The following is a 15879-nucleotide window of genomic DNA, read 5'->3' as shown; positions in this document are numbered from 1 at the left end:
CAGAGCTTAAAACTCTTTATAGTTAAACAGATTGTCTCTCTACTTAGCCTTTCTTGAACATCACAATCATTTTGATATACTTTATCATTCCATCTTGACCAAAATGGAAAAGGCCAAACGTTCCCTTGATAGCAATGGTTTTCAAAGGGTGTACATAAGTTAGACACTCCAAAAGGAGTTTTGCAAACTATGCTCCTATTAGAATCACTGCATCCCAAGGAAAACGGCTCAAACGCAGCCCCGCGTACAACAGTCTAAAATCATGTGAGATTACTCCCCATCTGAATTTGCCTATAAGTTCAAAAGTGAAATTGAGGAAAGTAAAAGAATTTACAAATAAAACTGTTTCAAGCTATTTAAAAATTCCTCTCTTGATGTATCTACACTAAAAACACCTAAAGTTAACAGAGTGACTATACTATCATGAGCAAATCAAAGAAGCCTCCAAGAAAAACTAGGATCCAAAAGGGAAACTGAAATGCCTTCTTAAACTGAGAGATTACAGAACAACCCTTCCCTTCCTTCTATGCATTCAATTTAAATTTTAAAAAACAATTTCTGAAATAGAAAATGAAGAAAGTCAGTTTTACAATGTCAGCAGAAAAACTGCTGAGGTGAATGAGAAAACCAGGGGCTAAAATATAATCAGAAAATTTAACTCTTTTTCAAACAGAAGGGTTTTTAACCTTCCTATTTAATAATCCTATAAATGAATATTTTAGCAGTGAAAAAAGTTCTGAAAATCAGGTATCACTGAAATTTTTATCATCCTTATTGAATGATGCTTTTAACGAATACCAGGCATTACACAAATAAATTATGTAAAAATTTGTTAAGATGAACTAATGAGAAAGACAGACTTTACTCTTAGGCATAAATATTACTTTGTATTTTTTAGGCCAAGTTTTAAGACAGTCACACTAAGAGTCATCACTGACTAGCGAGTACAATTTGTTGCTTTTTGTGACACTTGTTTAAAACTTACCTAAAAATTCAACATTGAAAAGAAAAAACTACAATTTAAAGAGACAAACGCAAAATTAATTTTTAATATTCCCCATTGGTACAGTGACTTTCCTTCAAAAATACACATTTGCTTTATGAAGGTGGCAAATTTGAGAGGAAAATCTAAGATTAAAGACTGGGAATGGGACGCCTGGGTGGCTCAGTCAGTTAAGCGTCTGCCTTTGGGTTGGGTCATTGGGATCGAGCCCCCCCAGAGGGCTCTGCTCAGAGGCCTGCCTGCTTCTCCCCCTCCCTCTGCCCCTCCTCCCCCACTCATTCTGTCTCTCTCTCTCAAAGAAATAAAATCTTAAAAAAAAAAAAAAAAAGACTGGAAATGGCATTTGAAAAACATCCTCCACTGAAGGATAAGCTCTCATCATACTCTACATTTCGGTGTCAGCGGCCAGCAATAGTGCCAAGAAAGTACCTTGTTTCATCTTTAAGAATATTATCAACGTTTTCAGATGTTGAAAAAGAAAAAGGCTGGAGGGGTGAACAATGGGATTTGGGCTAAATATGAGGGGAGGGCAACCAGTTTTGAGCAGCAACCACTAAAAAGACAACTCCAGTATGAGTTACAGGAGAGAAGAAAAATAGTAAAATCAATTAAATGTTTCTGCCCCTTAGGTCAGTACTACTCTGTCTCACTTGAAACTACTTGAAAATTCCACCTGAAACGTTGCTAACCCACAAATCTAGCATATGCTTTAAGACCACAGTAAACAGTCCAGCTTTTATATTCACCCACAGAGATAAAAAATAACTTTTGGTTTTACTCCAAACTCCCTGAGCAAAAGCCAAAAGATAAATGACAAACTTGGAAAAAAGATTTGCAACTCACTTCATAGACATGAAATCCTATATAACAGGATCCTACAAATTTTCAAAAAGACCAACAACTCAATATAAAAATGGACAAAGAATATGGACAGTTCAAAGAAAACAAAAAAAATTCAAACATATGCAGTTCAGCTTCCTCAGAAAACAAATGCAAACCCAACTAGGTAAATTTACTTAAAACAAATCACTGAAATATACAGCTGAAAAGGGTGAATTATATGATATGTAAAATATGCCTGTGTGAAGTTATTAGACGAGAAAAAGAAATGCAAATGGAACCATACTGAGATACTATTTTTTTATCCTGTTGTATTAGCCAAGTTAGACCATCAAAGTGGTGCAAGGACATTAGTGATTGGATATAAACTGGTCCAAGCTGTAGTGAGAAAGATCAGGCCTATCTAAATTACAAATACACATACCCTTTGACTCAACAATTCCACTTTTAGGAACTTACACTACCTTTACATTCATACATGTGCAAAATAATGGTTATTATTCAATTGTAGTATTAGTTTAAGCAGTAAGACTGGAGGGGCGCCTGGTTGGCTTAGTCGACAGAGCATATGACTCTTGATCTCAGGGTCCTGAGTTTGAGCTTCATAACGGATGAGGAGCTTACTCAAATTAAATAAATAAATGAATAAATAAATAGTAAGACGGGACATAAATGTCCAATAATAAGGCATCAGTTTAACAAATTATGATTCATAAATATCAAGGAATATGGGCACCTGGGTGGCTCAGTTGGTTAGGCATGTGTCTTTGGCTCAGGTCATGATCCCAGAGTGCTGGGATCAAGTCCCATGTTGGGCTCCCTGCTCAGGGAGGAGTCTGCTTCTTCCTCTCCCTCGGCCCCTCCCCCGTTCGTGCTCACCCGTTCTCGCTCTCTCGCTCTCAAATAAATAGAATTAAAAATATATATATATCAGGGCGCCTGGGTGGCACAGCGGTTGAGCGTCTGCCTTTGGCTCAGGGCGTGATCCCGGCGTTATGGGATCGAGCCCCACATCAGGCTCCTCCGCTATGAGCCTGCTTCTTCCTCTCCCACTCCCCCTGCTTGTGTTCCCTCTCTCGCTGGCTGTCTCTATCTCTGTCAAATAAATAAATAAAAATATTAAAAAAAAAATATATATATATATATATCATGGAGTACTATGCTAGATACATTACCATGAGTATGTCAAAAAAGCTGGAAAGAATGAGGACATGGGGTAATCTTCAAGAAAGATTATTAAGTAGAGAGTACACACACAAGTATTTTACAGTGGAAGGGGCATTTCCATTGCCTGAAGATGTACAGAATCTCTCTGGAAGGACAGACATGAGACCATTGCCTATAAAAAGGAAACTAAGTAGGGGCACCTGGGTGGTTCAGTCAGTTAAGCCTCTGCCTTTGGCTCAGGTCATGATCTCAGGGTCCTGGGATCCAGGCCCGCATCAGGCTCCCTGCTCAGAGGGGAGCCTGCTTCTCCTTCTCCCTCTACAGCTCCCCCTGGTTGTGCTCTCTTGCTCACTCTCTCCCTCTCTCTCTCAAATAAATAAAATCTTAAAAAAAGAAAAAAAAAAGGAAACTAAGTATCTGAAAGTAGACAGAAAGCAGGGTTTTCATCATATATTCTTTGTATCTTTTAAATTTTGCATCAGTGAACTGTCATTACCTATTCCAAAAATAATATTGGACTAGAAGGAAAAAGTTTAAAACTGCAGGATAAAGGGAGCTTATATCTAACTCCTGGCTAGAAAAGCTAATATAATAATATTGTAATTAAAAAGGAGGAAAAAAACAACCTAGGGCAATTATTCCCTCTCCTAAATTGAGTAACATATAATTTCAAAGACTAACAAAAAAGCGTACGAGTCTTGGAATTGTTTTATGCAAAGACCTTGAAAATTTAAGACCAAAATCTTTTGAAAATACAACTCAGTAAATGGGCACAATCAGCCCTTTTTAAATAACTTATATTCATAATGAATGATTACTGTGCTATACTATTATACCAGTGATGCTCTAAGAGCTTAAAAAGTTATGTCCATTCCTTATCTCTAGTCCCCACAATGGCTGTTTTCCTTCTGCTGGCAGTTTCTTGTATTTTTCACCGATTATCCGCTTCTTCCTTGTCAACAACACTCTTATAACTGACTTTTCAACAGCAACCTTCTCACTCTCCCAGTCACCTTCCATCCCAAAGGTCTGACTGCAGTAACTTTTAGCTATTCACTGATTTTTTTTTATATTTGTTTTCCAATTGTTTTTAAGAAGCTGTGATTTTTCTTTAACTTCATAAACTCCTGCTGTGTAAAAATCAATGTGCTAGACATCCTCACTGATCCCCAGTTAGAAGGGCACACAAAAGGAAACCAACATTTGGATATATATACTAAATATATATCATAGGATATATATCATATATTATGTCACACTGTGACAATTATGCACCAACTACTATGAAAACAAGTTAGAAAGGGCACTCATTCAAGGTGAGAAACAATAAGGAAACATTAGAGAAAGATTCCTATCCCTTTATATAACACATACTGGAACAGAAAGAAATGATTTGATTTAGGAGCCCTAATGCTGGTTCTAGCTTAAGAGACCTAAGCAAGTTATTTCAACAACCTGGGACTCAGTTTCCTCTTCACTAAGATAACTGGGCCATATCGTGAAAGGCAACCTTAAGGCTGCTCTCCTCTCTCTGCTTTCAAGGCAAACACAGTAGTCACTAATACTCTACAGCTGATCCTTGAAGTGGCCGAAGAATTTTTCTCAGCAGAAACATTCCAGGCAGCCATTAGCAAGTCTTGGAATAAATATAAGGCCTTAAGAAAGTGGTTTCCAAACCTGACTGATCAAAATCACTGGGAGAGTTTTGATATATGTAGGTCACCCCCGAAATATCCTGATGGAGTACGTACATTTCGGGTAAAGCCTGACAATTGGATTTTTATAAACATTTTCTAGATGACTCAATATTCCAATTTTCTCCAAATTTCAAAGCAATATTTTTTTTAAGAAAGGTTTTTGGCCTTGTTACGTTTTTCTAAAGCAAGTACAAATATTGCCCTTAATCTGGTTGCCCTTGAAAAAAGTTGCACCTATTTTGTTAGCTTTTAGAACAATTTTCCACAAGGTCAAATGCGTATATACATTTGCTTCTTAATTTTAAAATTTAACATCTAAGCTTTATGGTGTGAACAATCACCTGATAAAAAGATGCAATTAAACATTAATGGATCTGCAAATGATTGGTTAAGTCTTTTTAAAAGTTTCCTTTATTTCAATTTAATATTCAGAAATAACTTTCTAGTTTACACAGACACACATTTGAAGAATAAGCTTGTTTAACTGCTTTACCACTATGTAGTCTGGCACCATAAAAATCTCATATGAGACCAGTCTGTTTTTTTGTTGTTCTGGCGGGGGCGGGGCGGGGGGGGGAATAAGACACTTAACATTGCTATTGCATATCCCATTTCCCCTCGAGAAAATTTATTATGAAATATTTCACTCAAAAATACACAAAAATCATGTACTACTCATTGAGCCACCAGCCAGCTTTAGCAAATCTGAACATTTTACCCTACTCATTTTATTTTACATTTGTTAATATTACAAATTCAGTTGAAGCCCTCTGCCTCAATCCCATTTCCCTACTCTCCATCCCAGGAGTAACCAAAACTCAAAACTGCTGTTCATCATTGCCATGCCATGTCTTTACTACATATATTGAGACAACTGTTTTTGAATGTTTTAAGCTTTATATAAGTATTATACTATATTCCTGCTTTTTTCATTCAACACCTTTGGGTATTACATTCTGACAAGAAATTCTAATTCAGTTATATTCATTGCTAATATAGTATCCCACTTGTGAAGATACCACAACTTACCTATTCTTTTTGTGGACATATAGATTATTCCCAATGTTTTCATATTAGAAATAATGCTGCAATGAACTCTTATAAACATCCCTTGCTAAATGGACAAGATTCTTGATCAGATTCAGGTTTTTCAGTTTTTATTTTGTTTTGTCTTAGCAAATACACTTCATAGGTGGTGGTATGAACTTTCATCAAGAAGTATGTAATTATTTTTTTTTAAGATTTTATTTATTTATTCGACAGAGAGAGACAGCCAGCGAGAGAGGGAACACAAGCAGGGGGAGTGGGAGAGGAAGAAGCAGGCTCATAGTGGAGGAGCCTGATGTGGGGCTCGATCCCATAACGCCGGGATCACGCCCTGAGCCGAAGGCAGACGCTTAACCGCTGTGCCACCCAGGCGCCCCAAGAAGTATGTAATTATTTCTGGTGGTTGTCTCTCTTTTGTGACAGCATCGATGATGATCATCAGGGATTACAAAAGGGCAATATTCTAATTTTTCCATTCTTTCTTTATTAGCTGGACTTGTCCTCTAAGGAGCATATGTACATTGGGTACATACTGGGTAACCAAGAGTTCCTTTGGAAGGAACTTACCAATAACTCCTCCAGAAGGAACTACTGGTAGGAAAGGCAGGACAAATGTTTCTTTCCTTTTATTAACCAGTTTTCAAAATGAGACCCTAGTATGCTCCAGAGATGACCAATGGAGTTTTTAAAACTTTGTTTAGTACTTATGAACTCACTGGGACTCCTGGGTGGCACAATCAGTTAAGCGTCCGATTCTTGATTTCAGCTCAGGTCATGATCTCAGCATCATGAGATCAAGCTCCATGTCAGGCTCCGCACTCAGTGTGGAGGCTGCTTGAGATTCTCTCTCTCCCTCTCTCTCTGACCCTCTCCCTGCTCACTTTTGCACGCACACTCTCGCCCTCTCTCTCTCAAATAAATAAATAAAATCTTTAGATAAAAAAATTAGGAACTCGCTGATATAAACTTACTTGGTATATTCAATTATAATTATTCTTATTAATGCTCAAATTTCCTTATTTTGGGGCACAAGAAAAAGCCACTTCTGGTGGCTACTAAATCCTTTTAACATGACCTCTGGAGTTTTCGTTTTCTGGCACAGTAAGACATTTCAGGCTTATTTGGGGCACAATGTGGGCTCACGGGTGCTCAAGACAAGGATGCCTACTATCACCATCCAATTATAGGTACAGTGTAGTAAAGAAAGAAGAAAAAAAAATTATTAAGGACGGAAAGTTAAGGAATTGCCATTGCTTACAGACAATAGTATTGACTATATGGAAGCAATGGAGCCTACAGGGACTCTTTGAACCAAATGCAATAATGTTGCTAAGGAGATAAATATGCAAAAAGGAATTATATTTCTGTATATCTAAAACCTAATTATTAAAGTTTTAGCAGTGCTATCTGCAATAGGAAGAAGAGCTCCAAGGAACCTGTAAATTTCACCAAAGGTTTGTAAGACTTTATAGAGAACACTGTAAAATTCTAAAGAACATAAGGAAATGAAGTGCTATACTGTACTGACGGAAGGGAAGACTACTATGGACAGGTAAATGAGTATAGCATGCCAGGCCGGAACGGGAAAGAAATAGACAACGCAAGCCCAGCCTGGAGAGGGTCACCAGCCTACTACTGCCATAGGAAAATGTGGATCCAGTGTTGCCAAATCCTTCCGATTTTCCAAGAGAAACTAGAAATCCAGATTGCCACAAGAAGTTCCTTGATTTTTATGTCGGCAGCAAATTCAAAAAATTTAACGTACTGTGCAAAACAAAACACAACTGTGAAAGAATCTGGCCTCCAAGCCATCATTTTTTACTCCGGCAATCTACCCATTTCTTTAGATACTCAACTTTATTTCTGGGTCTTATTTAAGCCAGACACATGACAGGTTACAAACCCTACAGGAAATTTATCACCGCTTCTGTTGTAAAAATGTTGAGGATGCAGTCTTTTACATTACTAAGAGACTCCTAGATAAAAGACCCATATAAGAAAATCTAGTTTAGGGGTGCCTGGCTGTTTCAGTTGGAAGAGCACAAAACTCTTGCTCTTGGGGTCGTGAGTTTGAGGCCCACATCTGGTGTAGAGATTACATACATACATAAATAAATGAAAATCTATTTTGGAATTCAGTAATTTTTCAGAAAAAATGTTTTGTTGTTCTTGAGGAAATGGTAAAAATCAGTAATATCTGAGTTTTCTATGTGCAAAACATAAACCATTTACTAATCTATTAATCTTCATAATAACCCCACACAGTAGTATGAAGATGGTCCCCATTTTACAGATGAGGAAACTGAGAAAAGAAAGGTTAAGGATCGGGACATGACTGGGTGGCTCAGTCAGTCAAGCCTCTGCCTTCAGCTCAGGTCATGATCCCAGGTTCCTGGGATGGAGCTCTGCGGGCCCAGGCTCCTTGCTCAGCGGGGAGCCTGCTTCTCCCTCTGCCTGTAGCTTCCCCTGCTTGTGCGTTCCCTCTCTCTCAACAAATAAATAAAATCTTAAAAAAGGGCGGGGGGAGGAGAGGTTAAGGATCTTGCTCAAAATCACAGATAGTAAAGTAACGAAGCCAGAATTTACATCCAGGAAGTCTGGTTCCTGTAGTCACGCTCTTAAATTCTGGTTTTAACAACCACATAACTGAATTCTTTTTCTTGGCTTAGCTGCCTCTCCAACAGCAAGCACAGTGACTTTGGGTTCTGAATTCTTCCTTAAATAGTTTTTTTAATAGATGTATGTCACCTCAAATCCACTGTACAGCAGGTCAGGGCTAAAGTAATTAAATACTGAATAAATTTATTTAGATTTAACGTATACAAAGAATGAATCAGTTTTAGAGTTATATAAAGTTGAGTTCTAATCCTCTCCCTAATATTTGCTAGCTGTGTGAATTTAAACAAGTCCCTTAATCTCTGAATCTCAGTTTTCTCATGCAATATGAGTATATTACCTACCTCGTGGGTTTTATTATAAAATTTGAAAGACTTTTCAAATGTGGCTACTAGAAATTTTTAAATTATACATCTGGCTCGTATTTTTATTTCTATTGAACAGCATCAAGCTAGATACTGCAGTAAAAAGTAAAAAGAAACAGGTGAAATTAGTTTGAATAATAGATTTTATTTAACCCAATATAGCTAAAATATCATTTCAACATATAATCAACACAAAAATTATTGGTTAGATATTTTACAACTTTCTTTTGTACTAAGGCTTCTAAATACAGTATATATTTTACACTTACAGCACATCTCAATTTGTATACTACATATCCATCAGAAATATTTTAACTGTATCTAGATTTCATAAAATTTACAATTGATAAAGTAGATTCACATACCCAAGTTGACTAAAACATTTAAAAGTTTTCCAGTAACTGCATCAGATACCCCCCAAAATTTTATTATCCTTTAATATTCACCTCAGTTGAACTAGCCACATTTCAAGAGACCAGGGGCTATGTAGCTACTGGCTATCCTAATGAACAGCACAAGTCTCACAAGTCTAATAAAATGCAATAAACGGTAGCTGTTTTTACACATAATTAAATGAAAATGGTACTGTGATTCATACATGCAGGTGAGAGAACCTAGATAGGAATCTTTTTATGGGTACATTATAAAGGAATTTCTGATGGGCAGGGTATCAAATTACTGATTTGATAGTGCCCTGACTTATTCAAATAGAGGAAACAGATTAAGGGACTTAAAATTATGATTCCTATTCCCATTCAGAAAAACCTTTTCTTTGGTACCACAATTTTAGTAGTTTCCTTGAATATTAACACTTTCCACCTAAGAATTAAATGTTTTATCAAATAATTAAATTCCAGAACACCCAAAAAATACCGTCTAGTAAAGTTGGAAAGCATATTTTATTTAAACATAGTAATGACTCTCAGAATTATAGAGTGCTCTTCCACAAAATGAAATATCATCAGTCTTAAATCTATTGTATGATTTTAAATCCAAAAGTTGGTCTTTAAAGAACTTCTTTAACTCAATGATGTTAATAGTGGTTATTTCTGAGTGTAGGGATTAAGAGTCTCCCCCTCTCCACCCTTGACTATCTTTTACAGCCCAACATATCAGATTTCTGTAAATCTAACCTAAATGCACCACTTAAAATCAACCAACAAAAATATATGGACATCTATTTGGTTTATACTATGACATGCACTAAATGTACAACCACCTGGATCGCTTTTTGATGTGGTAAAAGCATATAACGTGTTCTATTCAGAGGAGACAGCTGTTGTTTTTGTTTGCCTAGTACCTGGTCCTCCTTTCCTCTGATATTAACACCTCAATTTTCCTTTGGGAAATTAATGCTCCCCCACTCTCAGTCTTGTATTTCTAGAGAAAGTTACCTCATTCCCAGCCCCAAGATAAGCATAAAACTAACCCAAGTCAGTCTGATAGGATTCAATCCTATTACTGTTTTGTTTTAACTCAGAGGTGGGGGGGGGGGAGATCTCTTTTCACTGGACTTACTGAGCTGAACAAACGATAAACACGGCCATCTTTCCAGGTAAATTAAATATATCAAAACATTAACAATAGTTATCTTTGAATAATGGAAATATGGGTGGTATTTTTCTCCTAATGTTGCACATTCTTTTAATTTTGCAGTCTTTTCTTTAAAAACCTATTTAGCATATAATACAATTCTTAAAGTAAGTGAGATAGAATTAAATAGCATTAATAAGAATTAAAAACAACCCACTATACCCTTCCCTGTGACTCAGTCCCCCTTATCGTGTATAAACATGGAAAGAAGAAAGCAGTACTAAGAATATCATTCTCAGAGCTTAAACTGGCTATATCTAATAATATGCATTTGTGTGTAGAAGAAAATCAGGAGGCAGACCTGCATTGTGGCTACAGCATCAAGTAATGAGGTAATTACGGCAAAATCCATAAATGCTACTATGTGGCAACCACTTAATTTCTTTTACTTAGAAACATGTTCTAAGCATTCCTCCTTATACCATCTTACATACAGAATATAATTAAGGAAACATTTAGCAAACATTTCTTAAATATTCATTATAGTCCAGCCCCTTTGACAGACCAGTCACAAGCTTCTAGTTAATCCTGGTTAATCTTTAAACAAGCTAGTTGCCACCATCAAAACATACTCTAATTCACATAATGAGATTCCCAGTGGAAAGCACAACTGACAGCAATATCATGCCTTTCCAGGTCTGCAACTTTCTCAATTCTCCCCTCAGTTCCACAATGATCAGACTACATGACTATCAAAAGTATCCTGTCTTCCCTGACAGGAAAAGACTGACCGACCCTCCCTGAGCTACTGTCATTCAAACAAGAGTACCCTTGCTAGATGTGGTCTCAGCCCAGCCTACCTGTCCAAAGTGAGCAGGGTAGCCCAGCATGTGCATATATAGTAATTTTGCCACATTCCGACACCGGTATGTATTGTCTTCTTCTCTAAAAGATGATCGGATTGCAGCACATTCTTTCTGGATCATTTCTCGTTCTTCGGCTTGCGTTCGGGCTGTCCGGATGGTCCGGATCAGCTCCCGCAATCTGATGGGGGCTGGCATCCTCTGGATATGGAAAAACATTAAATAAAAATGTTCACATTTTTTACTACCAAAACCATTCACACAACTTCCCACAAAAATTTCTAATTTTTAAGAATTTAAGATTTGCTAAGTCCAATGATACAAAGCTTCAGCAAAGCTATTACATAAAAACTCAACTCAGTACATTTCTGGAAAGAATACAAACAAGTGTTAAGTATTAAATTAAGCAAGATAAGACACAGAATATACCAATATGTAAAATCCATCATAATTATCAAAATATCTTAGGAACAAACTCAACCCAAATCTTTTTTCAATCCTTAAAGTAATTAAGAAAAGGTCTATGCCTAACCTTAAAGAAGACAAATATTTTTTGCTCAACTGTTAATATAATACAACAAATTAATTTTTGTTTACTATGTGAGTTTAGGAGTCAAGGTTAATTTTTTTCTCCATATAGAAATCTAGTTGTCCCAGCACCATTTGTTGAAGGAATACCCTTTCTCCCATTGACTAAACTTGGCCTCTCAACAAAATTTAATTCAAAATGGGTCATAGCCCTAAACAATAAAGCCAAAACTAAAAATCTTCCACTAGAAAACATAGGAGGAAATCTCTGGGAACTTAGGTTAAGCAGAGATTTCATATACAACAAGCACAAAATATGAAAGAAATAATAAATCTGACTTGACAAAATGCTAAAACTTTTGCTTTTCAAAAGATGCAAATAAAGCAAGCAAATAAGGCAAATAAAATTCCTATCTTACAAAGGACATGTATTCAGAATATATAATTTTACAACTCAATAATAAAACATCTTTTTAAAAAATGAGTAAAAGATCTGGAGAGACACTTCTCAAAGAAGATATATGAATGGCTATAAACACATGAGAACATGCTCAGCGTCATTAGTCAGCAGGGAACTGCAAATTAAAACTGTAAGACAGCACCCTACACCATTAGAATGGCTAAAATTTAAAAGACTGGCCATACCAAGTGTTGATGTAAAACTAACTTTCTTTTTTTCTCATTTTTTAAATTCATTTATAATTACTAAAAACCCAGGAACAACTCAAATGTCCAAAACTGGTAATTAATAATGGTATACCCACATAAATGAATACTTCTCAGAATAAAACAGAACCAACACAACATGCAAGAGTCTCAAAAACATTATGCTGAGCAAACAAACAGGAATAAGAAAGTACACACTGTATGATTTCACTTACAAGAAACTCTAGGCTAATCTATAGCAATGCTAAAGAGATCAATGATTGCCTAGGGTTGAGGGTGGGGATGGGAATCAACTGGGATGCAAGGAAACCTTTTGGGGTGACAAATGTTTATGATGGGTATATGACCTCTCAAAATTCATTGAAATGAACACTTAAAACAAGTGCATTTTATTGTATGTATATTATACCTTAATAATGTTAAGAAAAATGATAAAAATTAGATAAAAACATCATTACAATCATCTTCAGTACATACAAGCTGTGAAATCCTTAAACCAGTAATTCTCAAAATTGTTTCTAATAGCACAAACCAGGAAGATATCCCAGTCCCATTAGTTCACTATAGCATCACTCCTCAAGGTAGGGATAGTATATCAGGAACTTACAAGAGTTTTCTAGGTATTGGTATGTTCCTTCCTATGGCCCTCTTAAGGTCACATTACTAAACTATATAAAGCTACCTGTATAATATTTTGTTACTTTTTAATAGAAATACTGTGACCCTAGTGTTTGAACATTTGTACATTCACTGTCTTCATTATTTCATTTGTCCCAACCCATTTTGAAGTAAGGGCAGAGATCATTACCCCTGCTTTGCCCGTGAAGAAACGTCATCTCAGAGCAATTGTGCAACTTAAGATCACAAAGGTGGTAAGTGACAGGGCCAGCACCTGAACTCCAAGGATTAGAACTCCAAGGCTAGAGTTCTTCTCAATACTTCAAAAATGAACATTATCTTTACAGATAATATTATATGATTGCTAGGATTTGTTTCAAAATACTCCAGGGGAAAATAAGTATTGAGGGAAAAAATGAAACAAAATGGACAAAATGTTGATCACTGCTGGGGGCATATGGTAAGTATATGAAGTTGCATTGTATTACTCTATTTTCACGTATATTAGACATTTTCATAATCAAAAGCTTTTTAAATGTCAAAAAGTGGGGTGCCTGGGTGGCTCAGTCGGCTAAACCTCTGCCTTCAGATCAGGTCATGATCCCAGGACCCTGGGATCCAACCCCATGTCAGGCTCTCTGCTCAGATGGAAGCCTGCTTCTGCCTACTCTGCCTGCTTGTGCTCCCTCCTTCCCTCTCTCTCAAATAAATAAATAAAATCTTTAAAAATATAATAAGTAATAAAAATAAATAAAGTCAAAAAGCTTCAATAAACAAAGCATTTAAGTCCTTAAAATTTTTTATAAATTGAGGCACCTGGGTAGTCAGTCGGTTAAGCATCTGATTTGGTTTTGGCTCAAGTCCTGACCTCAGGGCTCATGGTCACGATCCAGTCCCGCATCCAGGCTCTGTGCTTAGCATGAGTCTGCTTGGATATTCTTCCCCCTCTGCCCCTTACTCTGCTCACACACATGCGTGCGCAAGCGCGCGTACTCTCTCTCCCTCTCTCTCTCTCAAATAAATACATCTTTAAAAAAAATCTTATTTGGGTGCCTGGCTGGCTTGGTGGGAGATCATGTGACTCTTGATCTCAGGGTTATGAGTTCAAGCCCCACATGGGGTGCAGAGATGACCTAAATAAATAAAGATTTTTTTAAAGAAAGAATTTTATTTATCATTAACCCAAATTTCGTGTGTGGGGAACAAAAGAAGACTACGGCAACTAAATCAATCAAGGTCAAGTAGTAATACTCTGCTGGAAAATAACTTTTCTCTATGAAGGCCTCAATGAATCTATGAAGCAAACAAGACTATCAGAAAAAGCCCAAATCTATTTCCAAAACACTTAGTCCAAAAAGGGGGGGGAAGTCACAAGAGTTTAAGCCAACTGAGAGAAAAACAAGTTACCCAGAGCAATTTCTCAGTTCAGCCACAGAGTCACAGACTTACAGTTTATGCCACTAGCTTTTTATGGAGGAAACTGACCAGACTGTTAACTACCTTGTACAAGGTCAAAGAATTAATTACTAGCCTGACTCACATCTTGTGATTCCCCCAATCAGCACTCTTTCTCCAGCACCAGGCTATCTCTAGAGAAAAGCAGTAATTTTTTTCCTTGGCTGTGACAACTTACTTCTACTTATTTCTTTTTTTTATCACAAGAAAATGTCTTAGTAGGCATGAATGAAAAAGTTCATTTACATAATAAAGAATTTAGTATATTTCAAAATACATTCTAAGTTCAAAACTAAACAAAAAGTTCTAGTTCCGGGGAAGATGGAGTAAACACACTCCATGGAGACGCCTGTCTCTCCTTCTGACCACAACTATAAATCCTGGATAAAATGCGTGGCACAGCAACCCAAGGACTCAGAAAAGTAAATGACAGCGCATTCGAGAAAGACAGCAGAATTTGAAGTTCCATCAAAATGGCGAGAGGTTATCATTTTTCCTCCAGTACTGCCCAGCCTAGACCCAATGACAACCCGAAACCCAGAAATGCTCACTGAGTACAGACAAGGCGCTCTAAGAAAAACCCTCTCTTTCTGGTCCAGGAAGCAGGAAAAGAAGGTAGAAATTCTCTTTTGGCTTTTTATTTTTTCCTTCCCTCCACCCCTGCCCTCTAGCCAACCCTGCAATGGCGGTGGCTGTGGCAGAACAGCAATGAATTAACAGGCAGGCATCTAAAAACTGGGGAAGGGGAACTCATCTCTCTGACCAGAGGAGCTGTGATCCTAAGAGTGTGGAGTAAATCACTTTCTATTCTCCCACTCCACGATAAAAGAATTCACCAAGAAAATACAACAACCCTAATTGCAAATACAGAGTTATATATAGAGTTACATAACTCTATATATAATAGAGTTAAAAAATGCATGAATAAAAAATTGACAGATACCAAAGATATCCCAATTATAGAGACTTCAACATGCCCCCTAAGTAAATGATAAAATTACAGAGTATCAGCAAAGATATAAAAGACCTGAATGCCATCATCAACTGACTGGATCTAACCAATAGTTATGGAAAAACTCAATCAACAATGGCAAAACAAACATTCTTTTCAAGTGCAAACAGAACATTCACCAAAATAGACCATGTCCTGGGTCATTAAAAAAAAAAAAGTTTATAAATTAAATGAATGGAAATCATATAGTCTCTGACCATTAATAGAATTAAATTAGAAATCAATTAACAGAAAGCTAACTGGAAAATTTTCCATGGACTTGGAAATTTAAACATTCCCAAATAATCCACTGGTGAAAGAGGAAATATCAAGGGACATTGGTAAATATATGGAACTGAACAAAAACATAAACACACATTAAAATTTGTGGTACACACTTAGGTAGTGCTTGATAGAAAATGAACAGCATTAAATTCTTGTGTCAGAACAGAAGAAACATCTCAAGCAATCTAAGCTTCTATTTAAGAAA

The 15879-nt window shown here is 36.6% G+C and overlaps 1 protein-coding gene across 1 annotated transcript in view; it reads right to left on the bottom strand.

Moving 5' to 3' along the window:
• AP1G1 (adaptor related protein complex 1 subunit gamma 1) overlaps positions 1-15879 on the bottom strand; it is a 75684-nt gene that overhangs the window by 42311 nt on the left and 17494 nt on the right. Inside the window, exon 2 of the mRNA XM_008702382.2 lies at positions 11129-11332. Coding sequence (XP_008700604.1) covers positions 11129-11329 — 201 coding nt within the window. The 5' untranslated portion in view covers positions 11330-11332. The remainder of the gene's footprint in view (positions 1-11128; positions 11333-15879) is intronic.

The sequence above is a fragment of the Ursus maritimus genome, unplaced genomic scaffold (assembly GCF_017311325.1).
Source record: "Ursus maritimus isolate PB19 unplaced genomic scaffold, ASM1731132v1 scaffold_19, whole genome shotgun sequence".
Classification (NCBI taxonomy): Eukaryota; Metazoa; Chordata; class Mammalia; order Carnivora; family Ursidae; genus Ursus; species Ursus maritimus.
The sequence above is the reverse complement of the archived record's forward strand: the minus strand, read 5'-3'. Positions and strand labels throughout refer to the sequence as shown.